Consider the following 27,117-nt stretch of genomic DNA (forward strand, 5'->3'; position numbering starts at 1 on the left):
GGCTGCCCAAAGCAAGTCCAAGAATCCTTCTGCGCCGATGACTACGCCGCCGGATAAGGAGGGCAGGCGCCTAGACAATGTGGGCAAGAGGTTTTCAGCTATGGCCAGTCTCCTGGTTAGGGCAGCCAATGCGTTAGCGATTCTGGGACGCTATGATCGACAAATGTGGTGCGATCTTGCCCCATTTGTTGACGAACTGCAGGATTCGTCTAAGGAAGATGTGAAGAAGATTTTGCTCGAAGGGGAGCGGGCCTCTTCGGAGGTCATTGATGTGGCAATGGATATTGCAACCACCGCATTCCGGGCACTAGCTGGCTCGGCGGTTCTGCGACGCCAAGGGTGGTTAAAGGCCACATGGTTCAGGCAGGAGGTGCAGAATAAGATCTTGGATCTACCATATGACGGTGAGATGCTATTTGGCAAGCACGTCGATGAGGCCCTGCAAGGAATCAAAAAGGACACGGATACAGCTAAGTCCTTGGGTACATTGCAGTATCGTAAGGTGCCCTTCAGAGGAGCTAGAGGAAGAGGTTTTTCTTCTTATCGTGGAGGTAATCAAAATCGCTACTCCTCTGGATCTCAGTCCAGCCAGTCGTATAAGCCACAATACACTCAAAGGGGCTCTTTCTCTCGCCAGCAGCCTAAAGGACGTCAGGGGCAGCAAAGGAGAGACAACACCAGGAAACAATAGCGGCCAGGTGGCTCTTTCCACTGTTCCTGTTCCCTCATTCACATCTGTGGGGGGCAGGATTTCCCATTGCCTACACAACTGGATGATTATTACATCGGATCAGTGGGTCCTCCAGATTGTCAGAGAAGGACACACATTGGAGTTTCAAGACCTTCCTCCAACAAGAGCGCCGGATGCCTTCCTTCCGAAACATCTCAGGCTCCTTCATCTCGAAGCCCACCAACTTTTCACCAAGGGGGCAGTAGAGCCTGTACCCCTTTCGCAGAAGGGGAAAGGGTTCTATTCCAGGTTCTTCCTGGTTCGGAAGACAAAGAACAAGTGGCGTCCAATTTTAGATCTACGGCAGCTCAACACTTATCTCGTGAAGTTGTCCTTCAGGATGGTCACTCTTCAGGACATCCTTCGTCTGCTCAATCCGGGGGATTATATGGCGACCCTCGATTTGGAGGACGCCTACTTCCACGTTCCTATCCATCCAGCCCACAGGCAGTATCTGCGCTTTACAGTGGGCAAGAGTCACTTTCAATTCAAGGTACTGCCATTTGGTCTCCGTTCCGCCCCACGGATCTTCACAAAGGTTCTAGCTCCGGTGGCGGCTTTTCTCAGAAAACAAGCTATTCAGGTGTTTCCATACCTGGACGATTGGCTGCTGAAAGCTCCATCTGTTCAAGAAGCGTCCAGTGCAGTCCGGACGTGCAAGGATCTGTTCGAGCGGCTAGGTCTTCGACTCAACAGGGAGAAATCGGTTTTATACCCATCCAGGTCAACAAGGTTCCTGGGAGCCATCCTGAACACGGACAGTTGCTTAGCCCTTCCATCGGAGGAGCGCCAGACCAAACTAATGTGTTCAGCTCGTCTTCTCCAATCTCGAAAGACACTGACAGTTCGCAAGTACAAATCACTTCTCGGATCAATTTCATCTTGCATTCCTTTAGTTCCGCACTGCAGGCTCAGGATGCGTCCACTACAGGAGCAACTGGACAGACAGTGGCGGCAGGTCACAGGATCCTTCGACGACAAGGTTGTCGTTACCAAAGAGATGAGAAAAGCAGGCGGCTGGTGGCTGGAAAAAGACAATCTTTCCAAAGGTTTATCGTTCCTCATTCCTCCATCTCCCCTGATTGTAACAGCGGATGCTTCCATGGAAGGATGGGGAGCGGTCCTCCAGGAGCTGAAGGTCAGCGGTCACTGGAGTCCAGTGCAACGCAAGTTCCATATCAACCTCCTGGAACTTCTCGCGATCCGCTTGGCTCTTCAAGCTTTTCTTCCGAGGATTCAAAACAGGACAGTGCTGGTTCGTACGGACAACACTACAGCCATGCACTACATAAACAAACAGGGTGGCACAAGATCCTCCACCCTCTCCAAGGAAGCCCAAACGATATGGAATTGGTTAATACAGAACAACGTCTCCCTCTCAGCGGAACATCTAGCGGGGATACTCAATGTCAAGGCGGACGCTTTGAGTCGTCAGAGGACAGTCTCTCACGAGTGGGAACTGGATCAGACCGTTCTGGAGGAACTCTTTGCTCGATGGGGGACACCATCAATCGACCTGTTTGCGACTCCCCAGAACGCCAAATGCCGGTCCTTCGCAAGCAGGGTTCACCATCGGGAATCCTTGGGGAATGCGCTTTTGATTGCCTGGTCAGGCGCCTTTGTTTACGCCTTTCCTCCCATTCCACTGATTCCGAAGTTGGTCAGCAAACTCAAGGTGGAACCGTGCAGGATGATTTTGATCGCTCCAGCATGGCCCAGACAAGTTTGGTACTCGGAGCTTCTTCTCCTCTCCCAGGACCAGCCAGTTCTCCTACAGCCTATTCCAACTTTGCTAACAATGTCTCACGGTCAGGTTCTACATCCGGACTTGAAGTCCCTGCGATTGACAGCGTGGCTCCTGAGTTCAGAGAGTTCCAGGGGTTAGATCTCTCAAGTGAGTGTAGAGACATTCTAGCTCGGGCTCGAGCCCCTAGTACCAACAAGACCTATCGAGCCAAATGGAAGAGATTCTGTGTTTGGTGCCAGAAGGAAGGTTTACACCCGTATACTTCTTCTCCACACAAGCTCTTGCCTTACATTCTTTCACTGGCGAAATCGGGTTTGGCTCCATCGTCGATAAAGGTCCATCTGGCAGCCATCTCTAGATTCAGACGTTCATCTTCAGGGCCTTCCCTATGGTCGGCTAGGATTGTCAAGCAATTCCTGAAAGGTTTATTCAGGGTTTTTCCTCCAGTCCGGCCACCTCCTCCGACCTGGCACTTGAATCTAGTTCTGTCATCCCTCATGAAAGCCCCTTTTGAACCTGTGCATAAGTCTGACCTTAAGTTTCTTTCCTGGAAAGTGGCTCTTCTCTTGGCCCTGACATCGGCTCGCAGAGTAGGCGAGATCCAGGCTTTCACGATTGAGGAACCATTTCTCCAGTTTAAAAATAATGTGCTGATTCTACGGACGAATCCTAAATTTATCCCGAAAGTTCCTTCGGAATTCCACCTAAATGAACCCGTGGTCTTGAAACCATTTTTTCCAAAACCTTCTTCACCTGCGGAAAGAACTCTGCACTCTCTGGACATTCACAGATGCCTGAAATTCTATCTAGAGCGAACGAAGCAGTTCAGGAAATCTTCACAGCTCTTTGTTTCCTTCAGTGCTCCACGCAAGGGTTGTGCTGTTTCTAAGGCTTGTATTTCCCGTTGGATTTCCAGTGCTATACAATTTTGTCACCAGGCGGCTGGGAAACCTCTGCAGCGAGCAGTTCGTGCTCACTCTACCAGATCCATGGCTTCATCTGCGGCGTTATTCGCAGGAGTCCCTATCAAGGACATTTGCAGGGCGGCAACGTGGAGCAGTGTCCACACCTTCACCCGCCACTATTGCCTGGATTCTTCTGTGAAGGAGGATGCAGCAGTGGGCCAAGCAGTCCTGAGGAATCTTTTCCAATAAGTCGGTGAGCTTTCCTTTCTATCCCGCCTTCCTTTGCATATTTTGTATACTGCATTATTGTCATATTTCATGATCCTATGTGTTCTGCTGTTTTTTACAGAGATGTGTCACATTTTCAGGTTCAGGTATGACAAAATATGTTTTCTTTACTGCTAGTTACTCTGATACAAAGCATGGGAATCTATGAAAGTTCCAATACTGGGGCAAGAAAACAAGTTACTTACCTGTAACTTTGGTTCCCCAGTATTGGTAACTTTCATAGATTCCCATGCGCCCACCCACCTCCCCTGGGAAAGCTCACTCTTCTGATCTTGGTGGATAGCTGTATACATCGGCTACGAAAATCTGAGGCTCTGAGCTTCTCTCAGGAAGGTTCTATGGGGTGAGGCTGCTCTGATTGGCTGCTGCAGAAATTTGGTCTCTTTTACACAAAGAGGTGGATAAGCTACAAAATGAGATGAGGCCTAGGCCTATTTTTTCACTTTGTGCTTACTACTATAGTTTTTTACTATTTACCGAGGCTCCCATTCCGACGACGGGGAATGATACAAAGCATGGGAATCTATGAAAGTTACCAATACTGGGGAACCAAAGTTACAGGTAAGTAACTTGTTTTCATACCAACTAATCGCTGTTCGTCTAGAGAAAGGCTCAAAAATGTTAGCGCTACTGAATCATCTTTGTATATACTAGTATTTCCAGCCCATTGGACTGCTGACCGTGCTAGTTCCTGATCACGCATGGTACTAAGTTCACTGTAACCTATTCTTTCTTTCAGTATTTTATCGGTGGCTTGGAATACATGTTCAAGAGAACATTGTTCAGGTATGGGAGAAAGGAAACGTTTGTTTTTCCAGACGAATGGGTCTGTCAAAAGGTCTGTCAAAAGAATACTGTTTAGGAAGTTTCGCTCTTCCTACGTACGCTATTCTATCTGGATCTTCTACTGTATCATCTACATCTTCCTCCTCTGAGGCTTCACTCTTCTCTGTCTCGGCCGTATTTTCTTTTTCGTGTATTATTACAAGTTCGAGGCATGTGGGCTGCTGAATTCATATCTGTGCATAGATCGCCGCCTAGTGTTGGGTCCGGATGATTGCACATTGTTGTCCTGGAAGAGTCTTCGAAGTATCACGAGATAGGTGGCTCCTCCCCTGGACTACAGTGCGCATGGGCATCGCCTCCATCCCCAGATTGTTTTTTTCCGCCATTGGGTTCGGATGTGTTTCGGTTCCCTCTGTCGGAATCGATAGTTGTTTAACTTTCCTTACTTGAGACCAAAAGGTCTTTAGGATTAGCGTCGGTATTGTCCATCGTTCGGGTTTGTTTATTCCTCAGCTCCGAACACTTGCTGCCCTTCCGCGTGCTGTCAGCGCGGACGGGCCTACACGACGCGCCAGACTACTTAACATGGAACGAACTCCGTTTAAGAGGTGCCCGGTGTGCACCTCAAAGTATTCACACCTCGACGTGCACCCAGTGTGCAACAAGTGTTTGTCGCCGGACCACGATGAGGCCAGGTGTATGGCCTGCTCCAAGTTCCGGTGTAAGAAGACTCTCAAGCTTCGTCGGGCCGCTAGACTCCAGGCCCAGTTATCAGCGCCCCCGCCAGACAACATCTTCGAGGAAGACGTTGATGACGACACCGTCTTACAAGTTTCGGACTCCAGCCCGGCGTCAGAGGATGAAAACTACGACGCGGGGGACGAGGAGTTTGAGGAAGTCGTCGGAGAGGTAGGGGACGACGACGGGGCCATTGCCACCGTGGAGGATAGCTCAGAGGAGGAGCATCCTCAGACTGACTCAGGGGTCAATCCCCATTATACGGCCCAGGTCGAGGGATCGCCTTCGGGCCTTACCCAAGACCTCAATACTCGTCCCACGACCCCGCCTCCGGGCCCGGCCACGGACATTGGTGATGCGCCACTCCTGGTAAAGAAACCGAAAGTGAAGCCGTCAGGGTCCACAACAACAGTATCGAAACCGAAAGTGAAAGTCGCACTGGTGGGACAGAAGGCTCCTGAGGCCTCAGCGCCTAAAAGGTCCAAAATGGCCCCGACATCAAGAGCCAAGCCAAGATGGCCGACCCGAAGACCCCGGTGTCGAAGGCGAAGACGAGCGACGCGGCCGCGTCGGCGCCGAAGATGGTCGAGGTCGATGACCCGAAAAAAGCCTCGAAGAAGCGTCAAGACGACCCCAAAGCTCTGGCTGCGCCGATTCCGGTCGTCAAGGCCAAGGGTGGTGATGTGTCGGCTCCGAAGACCGTGCCTTTGATCGCCGACCCTATTCCGGACTCGGGGGAATCGCTCGGGCCGGGCCATCCCTCCCCGTCCTTAACCAAAAAGGGCACGGAATCCCTTCAACGTATTCGGAAGGACGCATTGGCTCCCGAACCGAAGGATGTGGTGCCGAAGCCTCCACAGAAACCGGCAAAGGCGCAGACGCCGATCCGCTTCACGCTGCCGCCGAAGACGACGCCGAAGGCTTTCGCTCCAGGACATGGGGCCGGGGTGCCCTTGAAGCTGGTGTCGACGCCTAAAGCGTCATTGGTAGTGCCGAAGCCTCGGCTCCAGCCACTCGCGGACGAGGAGCGTCGAGAGGTTGTCATCGATGCCAACACAGGCAAACTCTCTCTCCTTAAAAGGAAGATCACCCCGGAGCCATTGTTAGAACATTTTCGTATTCCACTCAAAAAGAAGTTGGACTCTGCGGGTACTTCTGCCCCTATGGAGCCTGCATCTCCACAAAATCTAGAACTCTCACCAACTCATTCCAACGCTGGGGAAGGTGACGGAGATGAGGAGGACGAGTACAATTATCCCGCGTACTCGGATCCAGAGGAGGTCAATGAACCTTGGTCTGCTGGAGGCGACCCTGAGGACCCTCAGTCAGGTCACGAACCGCAGCTTTTTGCAGCGAAAACTTCTCCAACAGAGGACTCTGCAGCCTTCAACGCTCTAATTGAGAGAGCTGCGGCTAATCATGATGTCGACCTCCATGCGGACCCAGTGGATGTCGATTTTCTGTTTGACACTTTCTCAGTGGCTGAAAAGTCGGTCAAGACATTGCCTATGCTCAAGGGAGTGCTGAAGCACGCGCCAGAGGTTTTCAGGGAGCCCACTCGGGCGCGAGTCATCAATCCTCGTATTGACAAAAAATACAAGGCAGCGCCCACTGATCCAACGTACATCAAGGGACACTTGCCACTGGATTCTTTGGTTGTATCCAACGCACGCAAGCGGGCAAACTCGCAGACCACGGGTGATGCTCCTCCCCCAGACAAAGAATCAAAAATCTTTGAAGCCTCAGGAAAACGTATTGCTGCGCAGGCAGCTAATATTTGGCGCATTTCAAACACGCAGGCCTTACTTGCACGCTACGATAGGGCGCACTACGACACCCTAGAAACACTTCTGCAGCACTTACCTGATCAGTACAAAGAGGGAGCTGAAATGTTAATTCAGGAGGGGAAGCTAATCACCAATGCTTCCATTAAGTGTGCACTGGACGTGGCTGATACCGCCTCCAGGGCTATAAACACTAGCGTGTTACTGCGTAGGCATGCATGGCTTAGAATATCAGGCTTCAAACCAGACATACAGACAACCATCTTAAATCAAACAGTTAATCCAGACCACCTGTTTGGCCCTGAAGTGGATGCAACCCTTGAAAAAATGAAAAAAGACACGGACACTGCCAAGTCTATGGGGGCCCTCCAGTCCCAGCAGTTTCGGGGTGGTTCCTTTCGCCGCTCCAATAACAGAGGCACCTCAAGGGGTCAGGCATCGCAATCCACGCAGTACTATAAAAGCAACACCCAGACCTCATACACCAACAAGGGTAGAGGTGGTTACAGGGGCAACAACGTCAAAGGCAGGGGACGTGGAAACAACAGCTCCAGGTCCTCCACCACCAACAAACAGTGACGCCTTGTCACTGCCCCCCGACCACACAACACCGGTCGGGGGAAGACTCCAGCAGTTCCTGCCCGCGTGGAAATCCATCACCACGGACAGGTGGGTCAAATCTCTTATCCAGTACGGTTACTGTCTGGAACTTACTTCCACTCCACCAAACATACCTCCAAAAAACCGTCCTATGTCCGGCTAGCACTTGCACTTGTTGCAGCAGGAGGTCATAGTCATGCTGCAAAAAGGGGCAATAGAGCTCGTGCCACTGCAAGAAAGGGGAACAGGAGTTTACGCTCTGTACTTTCTAATCCCCAAAAAGGACGGATCCCTCAGGCCCATCCTGGACCTCAGGCCCCTCAACTGGTACATTCTGTCAGAACACTTCCATATGCTCACCTTGCAGCAGGTTCTCCCTCTGCTTCAGCAAGGGGACTTCCTGGCTACGCTGGATCTCAAGGATGCATACTTTCACATTCCCCTGCATCCTTCACACAGGAAGTACCTCAGATTCACAATTCAAGACCAGCTCTACCAGTTCAGGGTTCTGCCTTTCGGGGTCACCACAGCGCCAAGAGTTTTTACAAAGTGCCTGGCGACTGTGGCGGCGCATCTACGACGCCAGAACATCCACGTTTTATTCCTATCCGGACGACTGGCTCATTCAGGCAAAGTCAGAACAGCAGTGCGCCGACCACGTGTCCTGCACCATTCATCTCCTGCACGATCTGGGATTCTCGCTGAATTACCCAAAATCCCATCTCCAACCCGCCCATATACGGCAGTATCTGGGCGCGACAATAGACACTCTGGCAGCCACTGCGCAGCCAACTTTAGTGAGAATCGCCAGTATCCAGACGCTGATCCAACGATTCAGACCTCAGCACTCGCTTCCAGCTAAGGTGTTCATGCAGTTGATAGGCATGATGGCCTCCTGCATCTCCATCGTCCCGCACACGAGGTTACATATGCGTCCGCTCCAGGAGTGCCTAGCATGTCAGTGGACTCAGGCTCACGGGCAACTAACAGACCTAGTGTTGGTGAGCGGTCGGGCGTACAACTCTCTGCATTGTTGGAATCCACAAAACCTTTGCAAGGGCCGACCGTTCCAAGAGCCTGTGCCACAGATTATCCTGACGACGGACGCTTCTCTCCAAGGATGGGGAGCGCATGTACTCCACTACACAGTGTAGGGACTATGGACACTACAGCAAAGGAAGATGCACATCAATGTATTGGAACTGATGGCGATCTTCATGGCCTTAAAGGCATTCAAAGTACATCTGTGCAACAAGGTCGTGTTGATCCGGACGGACAACATGACGGCCATGTACTACATTCAGAAGCAGGGAGGCACACACTCTCCACAGCTGTCTCATCTGGCTCAGAGCATGTGGAAGTGGGCCATTCAGAGGAACATCTTCCTCATGGCGGAGCATCTCCCAGGCAAGGACAATCAGATGGCGGACCTGCTCAGCAGGCACACCCACCAAATGCACGAGTGGGAGATACATCCATCAGTACTCCAACCGTACTTCCAAAGGTGGGGTCATCCAGAGATAGACCTGTTCGCCACAAGGGAAAACGCAAAATGCCAAAGCTTCGCCGCCAGGTTCCCACACCCGCAATCACAGGGCAATGCGATGTGGATGAACTGGTCAGGCAGATTTACGCACGCTTTTCCCCCAGCACCTCTGATACCGCTGGTGGCACGCAAGCTCAGGCAGCACTCAATGACTCTCATCCTGGTTGCTCCAACGTGGGCTCGCCAGCCATGGTACACCACGTTTCTGGAACTTTCCGTGGTACCGCATCAAAGGCTTCATCTCACACCCAGCCTTCTGACGCAGAGCCATGGCGACATTCAGCACCCAGATCCGCAACCGCTCAACCTGGCGATCTGGCTCCTGAAGTCCTAGAGTTTGGCTACCTCAATCTTCCCCCCGATTGCATGGACATCATTCGGGAGGCAAGGAAGCCCACTACTAGAGCATGTTATGCGGCTAAATGGAAGCGGTTTGTCGTTTATTGTGTAAACCACGACATTGACCCGCTGGATGCTTCCATTCAGAACATCATTTGTTACCTGTTCCATCTGTACCAATGCAATTTGGCGTATTCTTCCATCCGCATTCACCTGTCTGCAATGGCCGCATACCTCCAGAATAGGCAACACCTATCACTTTTCAAGGTTCCTGCTATCAAGGCATTTCTGGAAGGACTCAAAAGGGTCATTCCACCACGGACACCACCAGCTCTGGAATGGAACCTCAATGTGGTTCTTACAAGGCTGATGGGTCCTCCCTTTGAGCCACTGCACTCTTGTGAGCTTCAGTTTCTGACTTGGAAGGTGGCTTTCTTAGTAGCAATTACATCGCTACGGAGGGTTAGTGAGTTACAGGCACTCACCATCCAAGAACCTTTTTTCCAAGTACATGCTAACAGGGTGGTGCTCCACACTAACCCTAAATTTCTACCCAAGGTTGTATCTCAATTCCACATGAGCGCCAAGAAACCGTCTCGGTGTACGTGCGCGGTACAAATTTTTTTAACATAACATAAACCAGACAATTGAGTTGCCAGTGTTTTTTCAAAACCCTGAATCGCTGGCGGAGCGGATGCTCCACACCCTTGACGTTAAAAGAGCGTTAATGTACTACATTGACAGGACAAAGGATTTTCGAAAGACCAAGCAACTTTTCGTTGCATTTGCCTCACACCACAAGGGTAACGCTATTTCCAAAGCTGGTATTGCTAGGTGGATCGTGAAATGCATTCAGATCTGTTACGCTAAGGCTAAACGCACTCTCACAATTCCACCAAGAGCCCACTCCACCAGAAAGTTGGGGGCCTCTATGGCTTTCCTTGGGAACATTCCCTTAGAGGATATTTGTAGAGCAGCCACGTGGTCTACCACACATACTTTTACTAAACATTACTGTGTAGACGTGCACTCTAAACAGCAGGCACCTGTTGGTCAGGCTGTTCTCAAAACACTTTTTCAAACTGCTGCAGCTGGCACGGGCGGCCGCCAATGATAGGAGGACTGCTATGTATTCTATGCACAGATATGAATTCAGCAGCCCACATGCCTCGAACTGCAAATGCTACTTACCAGTATGCATCTGTTCTTTGCATGTAGGGCTGCTGACATTCATATCGCCCGCCCTCCTCCCCGGCGCCTGTAGCAGCTGCAGTATTCATATTTATATATGCTCATAGCATGGGCATCACTCACATAGTTCACTCCATCTCGGCCAATGGCTAAAAACAATCTGGGGATGGAGGCGATGCCCATGCGCACTGTAGTCCAGGGGAGGAGCCACCTATCTCGTGATACTTCGAAGACTCTTCCAGGACAACAATGTGCAATCATCCGGACCCAACACTAGGCGGCGATCTATGCACAGATATGAATGTCAGCAGCCCTACATGCCAAGAACAGATGCATACTGGTAAGTAGCATTTGCATTTCTTTACGGATCTTCCTGTACATGGCTTCTACGCAATTTTGTTTATCATGTTTACAATCAGCTATGTTATTACTCCAATTCATCAGCATGTCCATCTCTTCTTTGCTAGTACCTGGCCGATCTCGTTCCCTTATCAAACAATTTATCATAAACCGTAAGATCATTCTCTGTGTCTCAACCTTGGGATGTGCCATGGCCTCGCGAATGCATTCTGGTCTTTCCCCTGTTCTAATAAAATGATATATATTGTCTAGATGGTTAGTCATTTCTGGTATAAGCATCAAATAATTTGCAACACGTCGTAAACGTAACGAGATTAACATCATTTCGTCTTCGCCGGGTACTGGGTCATATCTACAATCTGTAATGTACTGTCTAAGGGATGCGAAAGTCGCAGCTTTCGGTGTGCGTTGTAATGCTACTTCTCTGAGTGTCATTCTTTTTACTTGAGGCGGGGTGACAGGTTGACCCCCTACGGCGCCTCCTGAAGCGGAAGCGTAACTATCAACTAGATGTGTCGATACTGCTGGTGTCATAATTTGAAAAGTAGGTGCAGGTAATGTAGGCAGACTCTGTGTTGTAAGTGTAGAAAAAGGATTGGTAGGACCGATAACAGGAGGAACAGTAGTAGTAGTTACGGGAATAGTAGTGACAGGAATAGTGGTGACAGGTTGGGAAGTAACAACGGGTGGGGGAGTCGAATCTTGAGGGAGTGAAGGTGACGCATCTTGAACAGGCTGGTTAGGCTGCTGTACATTATTAGCAGGTGGTACGCGTACATTGGTATATGCTGGTGCTACATCATCTAAATAGAACGAAAGGAAAATGTCCGCTGCGGTCTGTTTGTGACGGAGTTTAGTCGGGACCAATGGTGGTGGCAAGTTACGGGGTACTTCCGGGGTCGCCTTGGGCAGGCCGTCGGCAAGAACAGGATACATGCCTGTAATAAGGGCATTTCGTTGTCGGTCATGTTGTTCTATTCTGACTCGTTCTCCTTCTTCTAGTAACACTCTTTCTTTAGCTTTTTCGGATTCTTCTCTACTTCTCTCTGCTTTCCTGATTGCTTTCTCTGTTCTTCTATGCGCTTCTTTACGCCACAATTCTATGGCATCTTTCTGGGATTGTCTGGCTTTCTTTTTCCATAATGCTTCTTCTACTCTCATGATGCATTCAGCATCCCATGTCCCTGAGACAGGCCATCTATACTTCTCTTCCAGGTCTTTGGTGTAATCTACCCACAAATCTAGATACAGTATGGCATCTAAGCCATGCTTATGGTACATAAAATATGCAGGAGTGCCCCTAGGCGGGACGGGAACTGCTTCTTCAAGTATCCCTTTCCTAGTTCCTATCTGACGTAATTTCGAGAACAGTGGCATGTTTGAAATGATTCGGACGTGAACACAATAAACACAGCAATGAATAGCAAACAATCATTCATACCACGACATTAAACACATTGAACATTTCTGACTGATATTACCTGGTACATAGAAAACACGAATACTGAAAATTACGAGAGACAATACTAGAATACTGGATTACTAGATGCACTGCTAAAACAGTACAGACAATACCGGTCCCATAAAGAGACACGTCGGACCGTATTCACCTAAGTGAACACGTCTGGGCAGGTCTGTGTACCCAGACCTGTCTTGACCGGGCACAAATTAATGAACCCGTCTAGATGCGTTCCCAACAACGGTACTCACCGGGAAGCAAAAGCTGAAGGCCTCGGAAACTGGACTGGACTGGACTGGACTACTACGGCGTCTGGCTATTACTGCTACCACGCATGCGCTTCGGAACAGGTGGGCCTCCGGATACCTCGGACCTTGCTCTCTCGACTTGGGGCTCTGGTCGGGATCCTCCGCATTCCTCACCGCCTCGTCTGGATGCCGGACCGCAGTCTCCGTCTCCTCCGTGGGCTCGAGGTAGATAGCAGGAAAACCCGCAGGCGTGCACGGATTCCGTCGCAGCTGTAGAAGGGGTCAAGGCCTGCGTAACATCGCCGGCGAGTGGGGAAGGGGGGGGTCGCTATTCGGGCGCCAGATTATGTGGTAAATAAAATTACTGTACTATTTTTCCATACATTAAATATCAATAAGGATAGCTCAATCAAATGAGAGGCAGAGTCCGTGGGATCTGAGTCATACGGGCTTTAATTATGATCCTCGAGAATCGGATATCATGTTCCATCACCACTAAGGTTCAGGAAGGGACATTCAACGTTTTATTAACATCACACATTATATATAGTAAAACAGTATAATTGAAATCAATACAGTAGGCGTAACAGGTGAAAAGAGAGAGATAAGAACACATGTGCGTAACAGGAGGCGTGTAAGAAGGCGTACACATGGGCGTGCACTTGACATGTCAGAGAAACGTCACATGAAACGTCACAAGTGGGTGGATGCTTAGAGAAAGTTTGCAGGATCAGCAGAAACTTATAACCTATATGCGCGCGCAACTGAGCATGACGTGTAACTGGGGAGAACTGGGGGCTGTGACTGTTAGCACTAGTAGAGGAGACTGGTGTCTGGGATGTCAGAGCAACCTGTACCTATAGCATATCTGGTATCTTCATGTTTGGAGGATGTAGTGTCTGAAGTAAAAGGTCTCTCGGGCAGAGGCCGTTCGACACTGAATGCTAGTGCGTGCATACGTGTCTTGGTGCAATGCGCGGGGCCATGGGCCTACCATGGTAACGGGTTCAGTAAATCACTTGCAAGGAGGACAGGAAGGCCGGGCCCTTTGCTCTGCAGCCGGGAATATGTTTACCTATTTCACGAGACTGGAATGTGTTTTCGAGGAGGCTGAGCAGATAACTTGTAGGCAAAATACTAAGTTGGCAGGCAGTCCAGGCCGAGCCGGGCACCGCTTCGCTGGGCAGGAAGTAAGGCGGAGGTCAGGGATGCATACCTAAACTACAGCTTTCAGAGACAGGGAAGACTCAGAGCCTCAATTAAGGGCCTGGCTCGAGTGAGCCAGGAAACATGGAGAAAACGTGTGCGAAAATCAGAAGTGCACCATGTAAAGACGTTGGCACCATAGGCCTAGAAGCCTAATTAACGTGATTTTCATGTAGGACTGGATAGCTGACATATTAAGGTTGAACGCAAATGCATATGCGTCTTTGTGGCATGCACGGAAAAGAAGTTACACGACATACAAGGAACATGGGTGCATGGATAGGGTGCGAGTGGGGGACACATTGGCTACCTGAAAATTTCTATTACCTCAGGTATCCGCGCTTTAAATACTGCTGTGTGTACATGCGTGCATCCTCGACCCTCTGGGACTTGGTCCAGAACCTTCTCCCTTCTGTTCCAGAGGAACCGCGGTCTCCGCTACTTGGGCTTCTGCTTGATGGTAGGGGAATAGCGCAATTTTCGCTCCGTTCTTCCCTTGATGCCACTGACTCTGTGGGGCGATCTCTTGCTCGGTCTGTGGCTTTGCAGCACCATGCATGGCTGAGTGACAGTTGTTTCCCTGATAATGTTTGAGATGCCCTCAGAGGTCTACTGTTTAATGGTGTGGACCTTTTTGATCGCCATGGGGATTCAGCAGTCTCCCGGCTGTTGTCCGGGTTGCCATAACTTTTGCACAAATCTCTGCCTAATTTCAATACACCTCTATAAGGCACGTGTATAGTAGGTTCCACAGCTGTTAGTTCTTCTCTCATTTGTTAAAAGTTCAGCCGTATGGCTGGTTTGGTCTTCTTTTCAGTCCTCTGACTGTGTGTCTTACCAGGGGTTGACACTTAACCTATGTGGGGTATATGCTGGTACTAGGCGACTGCCTTTGCCTTGGTGCGCTCCTATAAAGTATTCCTCACGGACATTCGTCGGGGAGTCCCTCTGTCTTTTCTCCTGCGATCCTATTGTTAGCATCGCTCTTTCGCATTTCGGGTGCCTTTTGGTCCCGCTCGTCTGTTGTGCTTCTATCCTTGCTTTACGGCTCACACCTTCGCCGCCACTGTGAAGCAATGCTTCGTGCTATTAGTACGGACTTGGGCACGTAGTAGTTATTGGGCTCGTCCTCCAAGGTACAAGATTAGCATTTGTATCTCTGCTGTATGTGGCCTCCTTTTCTTACTGCTTCTCCTACAGTGTTTTTTTCGACATTCCCTGTCGCCCCGCACAGATGTTTCGACACTTCTTCCTGAATCTTACTGTGATCTTTAATGGGGCATATTTCTTCGAATACTTGCTTCTTGTGGTCTAGGGCACTTGGTTATCTCCCACCTAGCTTGCGGGGGACAGTGGTACCTCCCGGGCGAGGGGCGGATGTTGCTTATTACCTTAGCTAGTTTTTCTTTCTATTCTGGATCTGCTCTGGTTTGCAGAGAGGTTGCATGCGGGTTCTTTCCTTCATGTGTTGTCTGTGGTCACTGATCCGGTTGGCTTGTGCCAGCACCGCTATCTGGTGCCCGGCTGCCTGATGTCTTTTGGGTTTTTGCCCTCTTCATGTCGTGGGCATCTGAGCTGCCACTGTTGCCCTGCAGAAGGTCTTTTCTTTTCTTCGTGTGGTTCCAACGTCCACACGATGTGCTTATGTGCATTCTGGTATGCTTCGATATCTTACAGTGGTACAAAAGGGGGTGGTGATGGACGGAGCATCTGAATCAATCAAACACTCACACCCAGTCAAAAGATCTGGGTTTAATCCATCACCGTTCTTTAGCCCACTCTGCCATGAGGTACAGGGTCAGACTGATTTGCATATAGCCATGTCTGAACTGGGGTTGCATAGTGGGCTAAAGAACGGTGATGGATTAAACCCAGATCTTTTGACTGGGTGTGAGTGTTTGATTGATTCAGATGCTCAGTCCATCACCACCCCCTTTTGTACCGTTCGATATCTTACAGTGACGCTCCTACTTTGACGCTAGGCTGTGTGCCCTTGGCCTTTTGCCGGTTGTAACAGACTGCCTATGTCTTGGCGTGTCTTCCTTTACTACCGGCCCTCTGGCCAATGATTGGTCGCCTGCCAGTGTTGTCATATGCGTGTAGTTCCTGAAGCTTGAACAGTGCTTCTTTCACTATTCTACTTACTGGGCCTACATACTGGGATGCGCTATCTGTCATACCGGTTGCCATCCCTCTGGGTTTAGCTTCCAGCGATGCATTGCATTTGGTTGATCTTTCAAACCCTAGGTCCAGTACCATTTTTGGCGGTGTCATAAGATTCTTTTCAACTCCAGCATATCTAGTAGACGTTTTCTTGTCCCATACCGGCACTTGCACCATGTATCTTGTAGGTGCAGGTTCAACAGTGTTTTTTCCACTGTTTTGCCTGGTTGCCGGAAATCGCCTTTTACTATCTATTGACCCCTCAGATCCTGCGGATCCCTCAGGCTTGGTTCATCTTCCCCTTCGAAGTTGTGAACTCTTGCTCCAGTACACGCATTCTGGCTCTGGGCTTTCCCTCTCTCAACCCGATATACACAAAAAGGGTTTTTGTGCTGCTCTTGTCTGCTTGTGGTACTTTACCTTTCATTGTTCTCTGCTCTCTTAACCTCTTTGCCGCTAATGACAAGGGTAATTCGTCATGGACTTTCCATTGATTTCAATGGAAATTATATGAGGGCAGGAATAATGCCTTAGCAGTAAAGGGGTTAAGAGCTTCATGGTCTTCTAGAAGTTAGCTGCGCTGACAGTACTGTCCCCTCTGTGCTTCATCACATACTTGACGGCACTTTTTTTTGGTCACATTATTGACGGCTAAGTTCTCTTTGGAACTTAGTGGGGTTCAGTCGCAGACCCGCCTCCTTTACAGGTATGGCTTTAGTATCCTTTCTATGTTATGAAATCTGCGGCTAGACGTCTCTATCAGATGAACAAGTTACTTACCTTTGGTAACGATGTATCTGGTAGAGATGTAGTCTATCCGCAGATTCCTTAATGCCCGCCCATCCTACCCATTCTGCGAGGACCTTTTCAGAATGGGCTTTCTATACTCACCCCGTCTAGGTGGCTTGTCCTTCGGCAGGGTGACTGACATTTCTTATCATTCCGACACAGAATGCTTTATCTATTTTCATTGCTTCTCAGCCCATTCTCGGGATTGGGCTGTATGCTCATATGTCATGTGATCTTTCCAGCCCTAGGCCTAGGTGGCATGGTGTGAAATCTTTCATGTTTTTTCCCCCACCCCGCTCTCCCCTTCCCCTTCGTCTTGTCTTTTACCACCCTGGTGACCCATTGGTTCAAGTCTATTGGCTCTGCCACATTCTATAGGTCTCTTATTGGGGTTACTACGTCTCTCTCTTGTGACATCTTGTGGTGAGTTATCCTTAACCCTGTGTTCCTGACTTGTTGTCCTTCAAGGTTATACATTATGGACGTGAACTTTCTGTCGTCTGCCAGACTGTTTTTTCACATCCTCATCTCCCTCTATAGGTGATTTGGCCTTCACTTGTAGGGTTGTTTTTCAGAGCGGTGCTCTGTTCTTCCATTTTTCTACTTTTCATCATCCAGTGCCTGGCACTCTCTTTTATGGTGCTGTTTTGCATCTTTCAATTTCGTTTTCATTTTTTTTGCATACTGTTCCCATATTCTCACAGTTTTTGGTGGTGGCTCCGCGTTGACGCAGAAAAATTACTCCCAAAAAAACTGACGTCGGCGCGCTGGGAGGGACATATATGGCTCTGCCTACGTCATGTCTGTGGACGATGTCGGGGCAGAGTTGTGCAGAGCGGCCCCCAGGCGGATCCAGTCTGACACCTGGTGATATTCTAAGTTAAGGAATCTGCGAGTGACTATGTCTCTACCAGATACATTGTTACCGAAGGTAAGCAACTCGTTCTTCAAAAAAAGAAGGCATCTTAAATTGCATGAGCATTTAAAATGGTAGCATTTCTATACGGGTCTCAAATTTGACCACATGACGGTTGGTGGGAAGATTCACTGGATCTGACAGATTGCAAAAAGAGCAGCGGGAATCCAGAAGCTTGCACACAATTTCAGAGGCTAAGCCCTGTCCCTATGAAAGTATTCGATGATCGTGGCTTTATCAAAGTTGATAATGTTTGTATTAAATAGTTGCAGCTAAGGAACCTTTTTGTACACCTAAGTTGGGAACATTGATAAATGTGGCAGATTTTGAAGGGTATTTCCTATATGCTTGAGGCTCTGTATTGAGTGTGTTTATAAATCTGGTTTCTGTTCGGTTTTCCTGTCTCTTCTATAATTAGGGACTTGCCACTGTCCAAATTTTTGTGTCCCTTTGGTGTGCACGTTGTTCAGATATAGCAAATTGGTGGGGGGTCTGAAAATGTCTTTTTTCATGGTTGATTTGGACAATATTTTTTATGCCTTTTGATGTGCTTGCTTGTGTTTTTCAGGGTCAGTCAACATAACAAGGTGAACCTGATGACAAGTGAAAATCTGTCCATATGTTTCTGGCCTACCCTCATGCGACCGGACTTCACCACCATGGATGCCCTAACGGCTACACGTACCTACCAGACAATCATAGAGATCTTCATCCAGCAGTGCCCTTTCTTCTTTTATAACCGCCCATACACAGAGCTACCGGGTGTCATACCAACTTGTCCCTCCCCCATTGCTTCAAAACTCCCTTTTTCTGCAGCAATAGCAGTGACAACACAGCCGTCCCCACCACAGTCTCCACCACCAACACCACAATCCCCAATGCAGCCAACTCTCCCACCATAGTTTCAAGCTGAATAGCATACACTGTGAACTTTGTGTAGGGGGATTAAAAAGGTCTTCTTGAATTTAACTGATAGACTGGTGAATGGAATTCCCACCCCAGAATTTTAACACTACCTTTCTGCCAGCAGCATTCCACCCTTGATAAAAAAACAGTAAGTGGAAGGCAGACCGGTTGGATGACCTGTGAGGTCTGAAAAGAAGAGGCTTGTCCTGAGATGTGAACTTACCGTGTGTTCTGAGCAGGGGAAGCAGCTTTTGGATTCTTGCCTCCATTGGGACACCCATCCCTAACTGAGCACAGCATTGGTGCAAAATGCAGAAATTCCTGTGGACACTAACAAGCTTTGCTCGGTTCAGGGTCGCTACATTCTAAATAAAGATTTTATCCAGCGAAAGCACCGTGTGGAGTCAGCCCTGAGAGGATTGGTGAAAAACATGCTGACTTGGGCCTTTAAATTGTTCCATCAACACTTTTAAATAATTCCACAAATCTAGGGACCATTACCTCTGCAAGACCAAACTCACGGAGCTGCAAGCTCCTTCAGCAACATGTACAGGAAGCTCAACATGAGCTTTTAGAAAGCTATGCTCAAATGCCTGTGACTGACATGATTCTCAAATGTTCTGTGACCTCTGGTTTTCAGCTTGGGGAGAGGGCTACTGAGGGGTAGCAGAGTAAGCATTTTCTTTCCTTAAGTATAGCAACATGAATAGGAAACTTGTGCGCAAAAGATGCAGCTCTGACCAGGCATATCTTCTTTATTGGAGTCTTTGCATGTGTCCTCCAGCACATATCCAGCATTAGCACTTACAAGAAGACTTCAGATTGGAGGTAGAAGTGAAAGAAGAGTTACATTGTGACTTTCTAATTATTCAAACCCTGTTTAAATTTGCTCTATACATTTGTGTTGGGATGGCAGGAGAACATCTGTATCACTACAAATTCAACACTACAGTAGGAAGAGCTGATGGTTTTGCACTCAGTGTATTGAGTGGTTAATACAGAATACTCTGGTTCCTCAGACAGCTTTGTCTGGAGAATAACCCTGCATCCTGTGCAGTGCGCATAAACACGTTTCAGGCTCCTGGGTAAGGTGGGATTCTACACTATGGAGCACGGTTTCAGAATATGCTTTTGGCCAGTTTTTTTGCTGGAATTCATGTTGTCATATCTGTAAGCATTAGTTTGGCTGTATGGTTTGGGGGTGTTTTTGAATGTATTGACTGTCTCTGAAAGTTTTATCTGTGGTTCTGACTGGGTATTTCCATGTGTGCTTGATCTGGTTGTTTCCTGGATGTTGCAACAAGATCTGTATACATTTGGTTTTACTATTCCATTGCTTCTAACTTCTTGCCAAGTCACGTCAGATGAGGACTTTTCCAGTTGCTGTGGCTGACTGGGTGAGAGCACGGTGTGTATGCACATGAAAGAATGTGAAGCTAGTGAATTATCTGTACGCATGTTAGTAGATGCATTTCTGACCATCACTTATAAGTTTGCATATTTTGACCTACCAGATGGCCTACCATTTAACCTACACTGTAGCATGAGTAGGTTTAAGAATTAACCCCACAGGGACACACAGTTAGTAACTAGTATTGCAGTGCCATCGCAGGATGCATTTATGGTTTCCTAAGCTACCTCGGGTTTAAATTTTGGTACAACCCTGCTATGGCATTTTACAGAGTTGAGAGGAAATTGAAGAGAGCAACCTGTGAGTACACTTGGGAAAGTATCATCAATTGTCTGTGGTACTAATAAGAGCAGTCTGACATGTTTGCCACAATCTTATTTTTTCGCACTTTAAGGTAGCAGTTGAGGGTTGGATGTATGTTTTTTTAACATTTTTATATCCTGTTCCTGTGTAGTGAGTATGGTGATTTGAAAGCGCTGATTAAACTCCCTTCATTCAAGTTTTAAACATGTGCTACTATATTTCGTAAAATAATTTGATCTATAAAATTTATATTCATGCACACATTTGAATTAAACATACTTTTTCCGGAGGCATTCGTTAACACGTGGCAGCGTTCTATACTTTACTCTAAAAATCTCGACGAGTTCTGTAGTCTGCTATTAGCAATATTTGCAAGATATAATTCCTCTGTGTTCAGGAGAGAAAATAGACCAACCCGTGGTTAACAGGAAATGCCTACAAATATTGGAGTTGTCAGATAATCCGCTGAAATGAAGCATAAAGGCAAGAAAAGAGTTGTATAGAGATAAACAGCTGATGATATGTGGAAATTGGCAAGCTGTGAGTACTTTAATGATTAGTTGGAAAGATGTAGGACTGTTAGTTCATTATGTAGGTTGAGTGTCTCAATGTGAGACAAAGCAGCTGTGCTGCAGAGGATTGGGCAGGAAGCATTGAGTTTTTAGTGTTTCTGCTAGAGGCATTTAATAGTCAAATGTCTTTGTATGTAAGCTAGAAGAAACTTGATTTTCTGTAGACACTGCATGACTACGGAGGGGATGTACACTATGGATATGTTCCTGATCATTAGGTAGACGAGGTAATAGGGCAGGCATTTGGTGTGCTAAAAAGGCACAACATGGTGTGAGATCCATGTCGCTCACCCTAATTAATGAAATGCAGTTCTGTGCTCTGGATTTGTGTAGGGACCTTTGACGGGGTGACCTATTTCACTGGCATTTGGCTTTTACAAGGGATTCATCTAAGCCCTACATAAAGGGAAGACAATGTAATAGGGCAGACATCTGGTGTGTTAAACCTGCACAACATTGACTGAGTGACATACATTTCCCACTAAGCAAGGAAATGTAATATTGTGCCCTGGATTTTTGTAGAGGCTTTGAAGAATGACAAAGAGCATTGGTACTAGACTTTCAGAAGAACTACATAAATGTTCTAGGCCAAGTCACTGCAGATGATGTATTCTTCTTGAGAAATTAGTATATGAAAGAAACAGGTTAGTATTAGATTCCTTACCTTAGAATATCACCAGGCGTCAGACTGGATCCGGAAATGTTTGCGTAGCAGTACCCTTGCGCGTCGGTAGGCGTCGTCTGCGGCTCCGAGTCTGTCGTGGGCGCTGTGATGACGTCGTCGGAGTACTTAGACGCCGCCTCCGCGCGCTGACGTCAGTTCTTCTTTTTTCCGCGCCAGCAGCGCAGATCCGGAAAAAGTGGTACCTTAGTCACTTTTTGACTAAACTTTTTTGTGATCCCTTTTGATACTTTTCGAGTCTTCGACTCCGAACAGTGCTGGTAGGGATGCCAGGTTTTAAGCCCTTTGAGTTTAGAGCGTGTATCTGACTCTTCAAGTGGGACATGCTGTTGTTATAAATTTGTGTTAGAGCAAAATGGGTACTACAGAAATTAATTAGCTTTTTTTCTGACCATAACACAAGTCTTGCAGCATTATAATCATGAATGTAGAAGTAGCAAAGAATCCAGATCGTATTTTTAGTGCCCTGTGGGGACCATATGCCATCTTTGGAATAAACTACTAAATATCTCTGTGAAAAAATCGTATACACTGTAGGGGTCTTTGAGCCCCGTCCTGAACAACACAGCTGGATTAAAGGAATAGCATTGTTCCATTTAGCAGACAGTGTTGAGGTGGTGTGTTTTAAATATTCCTGTAGATGAGGTGATGGTCTAATTTCAGTAGTGGGTGGTATTCACACTACCGCCTAGAAAGTAAGTTACATTTAATAATGCTTATTGTTGTCACTCCTCTCCTTAGCACATCTCAGCACGCTTCTTGGAGCTTTACTGCCTTTCTCGTCTTGCTATGGTGCTATTCCACCAAGCTCTCTTCCACCAATTTTGCTTCCACAATAATGAACCTTGGTTAAAGAGCTGTTTTGTGTTCTTTCCTACTGTTACAGCAGCCCTCACTCACTACCTAGATGCTCCACTGTTTTTCAATAAAGTGTTTCCTTGTTCTTCATCTCCACTTCCTGTACATTACATTGTCATGCAGTTATTTAATTTTGTTAGCAACAGACTCCCTGTGAATGAAACCGGTAATAGTTCCTGTTATTAGTGCCAGTTGTTTCCACTACTTTCACTCTGCTTTTAGCACCAAAGCATCAGATGGTGACGGATGGTTCTGCACAGTAATGTGGGTCAGGGGTTGCATGCTATGTGATGCATGACTGGTAGTGGTTTTATTTACAGGACGGCACCTATTCTGCTGGAATTGTTGGTAAATATAGCAGAAATGTAATGTTGAATTTCCTGCCTTCTAATTGTGGTTTGAAAGTTTTATCTGGATTGATGCTACTGTTCAGCAAGCTTCAGTCATGTTCTACTCCTTATGCTGGAAGAGAGTACCTGTCATGCTTACTAATTAATCTGCTGCAATTATTCCAGCCTTAATACATTTCTAAAGTCACCCCTGCCTAGGCATCTTAAAGTTGCCAGCACTAGTTTGGAACCGTCCAATTAAAAGCAGATGATTGTTTGTATCGCAAACACTGTAGGTTATTTTTCATACTAGAGTTGCATCTTGCAAGAGGAGGGTAGGGTTGTGTTTATTTATAAAATGCCATGGGAAATGCTGGATCCTAGATGGCTGGCAAAGATTGAAACCCTGTCCTCCCGAAGTGGCCATGGATGAACACCTTGAGTTTTCTCTATACCATAACTAAAACGCTCTCTCCCCATGCCCTGCTCCCAAATCACCACCTGCTCCATAATTTTCTAAGTACACTAAGGTGTCCAGTGTATCTGAAGTAGTCAAAGGAAACACTAGGCAACTGAACAGCTTTACAACCGATAACTGAGAATTGTACCCGCATGCCATGTTGTCTAATTTTGTACATATCAAATTGGTTTTGGAGTAGTTTCTGATAGGGCTCTGGATTATAAGCCTTGCTCTGACTGCTCTTTTGTGTTGAATTCACTCTCCCTTAGAATGTCTTGGCTTTTTCTTAACACTATGCTCATTCCATAATACTTTGGACCAGAGCTTTTATCATACTTAATACCTCTATTCGAGAGAGCATTGGAAATCATTTAAGAGTTCCGTGTATAGTCATTGGAATTGCAGTCTTGGTAGCCCATTTATTAAAGTTTAGAGCTGACATCCTTCCATCTCCAGTAGTCCTTTTCCTCTCTTGGCGGTTCTACTACATATTGCTTTTGATCACAGCTGCCTGTAGTCTTAGCATTTCGCATCTAGTTCAGAGGGGAAAAAAGTTCTGTTGCGCAACTAAAAAAAGTATTGTAAATGTAGTTCTGGCCAGGCATAAGTTATTGTTTAAAAATAATAGTAAGCAAAGGAAAACATGAGATTTTCCTATGTACATTTTAAGCGGGTTCTTCTGCCATCTGCAGCTAAACTCCTTTGTGGAAGGTATGTCCACATTGACTCCCTGAGACTTGTAGTCTCTGTGTATGTTAATTAACTGATAACTTGATTCCAAGAACCATATTAACTGTATTTAATGGAGTGGGCCCTCTGGGTGCGACAGCATTCTGAAACGAGCAAAGAAATCTGCATAAAGCTGTTTGGTTTTTTTGTTGTAGGGGCCTGACCTATTCACCCCTTAGCAATTGGTGATAGACTGTAATTCCTTTTACACTTATTTTAAGAGGATTTTAACAATTCATGTTTTTTCAGGGCCAATCCATTTAGTGCATGACAGTGTGAGACTCGACCCAAGAGCCTTTTCCACTGGCTTAAGAGAATCATGTATTTGCTGCCAAGTATTGTAATTGTCTCAATGGGAATGATGTAAAAACTAAGGCCTTAATGTGACATGTATCATAGTTAATAAAAATCAATCTTGTAAAAAAAAAAAAAATTTTAAATCATGTGTGCTTATCTTAATGCTGGGGACAAAGGGGGTTTACGGCTACTCTTGAGTGTCTTCAGTGTTTATGGGCATAAGTTGTGGAAAAGTCTCCATTTAGATCTTATAAAAAGTGCAAAAGCAAGTTTGTACAAATTGACAGGTTTGCAGCTCATGCCTTTCAAAAAGACTATAGGTCAGATGGCTGTATGACCTGATGAAACTTTGAAGCAGAGAGAAAAATAGCTCTGGCCACAAATAGCATTGAGCACATTATACCATGGGACAGGCAAAGCAAAATCTGCGAAGGATCAGACTTTCAAATGATGAGTCCAGATGTGATGGAGGAAACTGAAGCGGTCCCCGGGAAGCAGCAAGGGTCCAATATTGAGCACATGTCGCCGGTCGCTGTAGGTATTGAAGAGCTACCAGAAAACCATGACACAGAAAACATGAGCACTCTGGAACAGATTTCGTTTGAACCAATGCAAACTGAATCGAAGACCAGCATGAGGCTGGTAGTGTCTTAACACTTGGCAGTAGAACCAGCATTGAAATGTTAAGAGCCCGATGGATCAAAAACTGAAGAGACCATATTGGACAAGTCTTTATAATTTCTCTATGTTCCAAAAGCGGATTAAGGTTGGAGGAAGGATAAAGAAAGGGAACCCAAAAGGGAATATAGCATCACCATGTAAAAAGGTTTTTTGTTGTTTTTTTAAGCTTCTGACAGTTACAAACATAGCAATGACATATCAATTGAAACAGTAAGCATCTAGCAGACAGTTTAGTTTACAGTACAGCTTAAGAAGTGCTGATAAGGTATTTCAAGTGTATACAAACCTACTTTCACTGGCAAGTATCAAATAAAGTGCAAAGATTAAATGGTACATATAGATCGATCACACATTGGCAACTCATTAATCACACATAATCGTTCCGTATGTCAAGTTGCTCTGAGTGGTCTGCTGTGCTGAATCCCTGAAACGACCAGAACATCGTGGCACTTCAGCAACATGGAATATGACTGAAGAAGCCCCCAAAAGTATTTTGGTTTTCTTGTTGGGGTAATGTGGAAAAGTATGTGTCACATTGCTCACTACAGTATACCATATCCAATGTCCACAACTTAACCATTGGGATGCACTTCTCCACCAAACACAGGCTACCCGTTTCTAGGCTAGTAGTAATGCAATAGAGACCAATCGGAACACGTTCAATGGGAACTGTACAGTACAACCCAACAGTGCAGTAATAGGCGATTGAGGAACAGTCCTCTCCACCATTAATGAGTTGGTTAAAAACTGTGCCACTATTGGTAAATATGAGGGTAACTTAATGCCAGTGTACAAAATAGGCATATGAACTCTACGTTTGCAATGAAAATCAGTGGATAGTTTATAGGAGTGCCGTAAGTCTGGGTAGGAATTTGAAATGCAGTAATCTTAGCCGATCATAAGGTGACTGCAAACCTATTTGGGCACAACAGAACACCAATTCCTTCCCTGTTATAGAAGTGCAGAGATATTGTTCCCATATTCTCAACAACAAGGAACCCAAAAAGGTAAGAACGGACCTTGGCTAGCAGCTATGTATCCCGAACAAGGGTCCTTACATTAGCCAATATGTAAGAGAAATAAATATAGACTAAAGTTAGTGCTATATTTTAAATGCCCAGCCGGACAAGAAGTTTAATATTTCATTTAATTATTGATAAACATACATACAGCACAACAATAATAAGGGACACTATCCTGTATCCTACATAAAAAAAATACAATACATATAAAACAAAAACTTTTCAGGCAAAACAACAAAGGGCTTGTACACTGTAGAATATTGCTATGACAAGCTTAAAAAAACAGTAATAACACTTCTTTTATCAATGTGATTGATGTGTATGACTGTTAACTGTAGTCGACGACGTTTCGATCCATTAGCGGGATAACTGGATCATCATCGGGACTTTAGAATGCAAGCCTGAATAAGTATAGGCAAAGGCCTGTAGAAAACAAAGAAAATATAAGAACAAAGAAAAAGAAAACAATTCAGTTGCCAATACAATTATGAGCTGGAGCACCACTAACTGCCCTCAAAGTCTAGAGATGTTATTACCAAAAGGGACACGTTGTGATCATGTCCATAGATAGTCTAGTAGCCAGCAAAGAAAATATTTGAAAAATGAAACCATGCAATAGTAACAGCATCTAAGAAAGATTGAGAAAAATATGAAAATTAGACCACAGGGTGGGGTAACTTAATCATACCGAGTGAAAAAATAACTGATGTGCAGAACAAGAAGAGAGACCCTTAATCACCAAAAAACAGTACCATGTGTTAAAAGCCCGCAGGCTTTACGGAATTCTTTGCCATATTCTCAGTTCCTAAGAATCCAATGTAATTGCTTTTCAAAAGATGACTATTTTCGGGAGGCCACGATTTTGTCAACCAAGCTTGAAGCACGTGGGTACCCAAAACGTTTAGTGCGCAGATCACAAAAGCGGGCTTGTTCTTGCCCGAGAGAGGCTCTGCTTTCACCCAAACCGAAGATGGTCACCAACAGGTTGGTGTGTGTGACTACTTTTTCACCCATTTCAAACCCCATTCGTAAATCTATACCGAGTCATTGGCCAGCAGTGAATGCTGACAAC

At 46.5% G+C, this 27,117-nt stretch overlaps 1 protein-coding gene across 1 annotated transcript in view; it reads left to right on the top strand.

The window, feature by feature from the left end:
* The window catches only part of ARHGAP35 (Rho GTPase activating protein 35), a 578,000-nt gene extending 553,522 nt beyond the window's left edge, over positions 1 to 24,478 (top strand). The window contains exon 7 of the mRNA XM_086938465.1: positions 18,364 to 24,478. Within this exon, the coding sequence (XP_086794591.1) occupies positions 18,364 to 18,697 (334 nt within the window). The 3' untranslated portion in view covers positions 18,698 to 24,478. The remainder of the gene's footprint in view (positions 1 to 18,363) is intronic.
* The last annotated feature ends 2,639 nt before the right edge of the window (positions 24,479 to 27,117 follow it).

Source organism: Lissotriton vulgaris, chromosome 9 (assembly GCF_964263255.1).
Source record: "Lissotriton vulgaris chromosome 9, aLisVul1.2, whole genome shotgun sequence".
Taxonomy (NCBI): Eukaryota; Metazoa; Chordata; class Amphibia; order Caudata; family Salamandridae; genus Lissotriton; species Lissotriton vulgaris.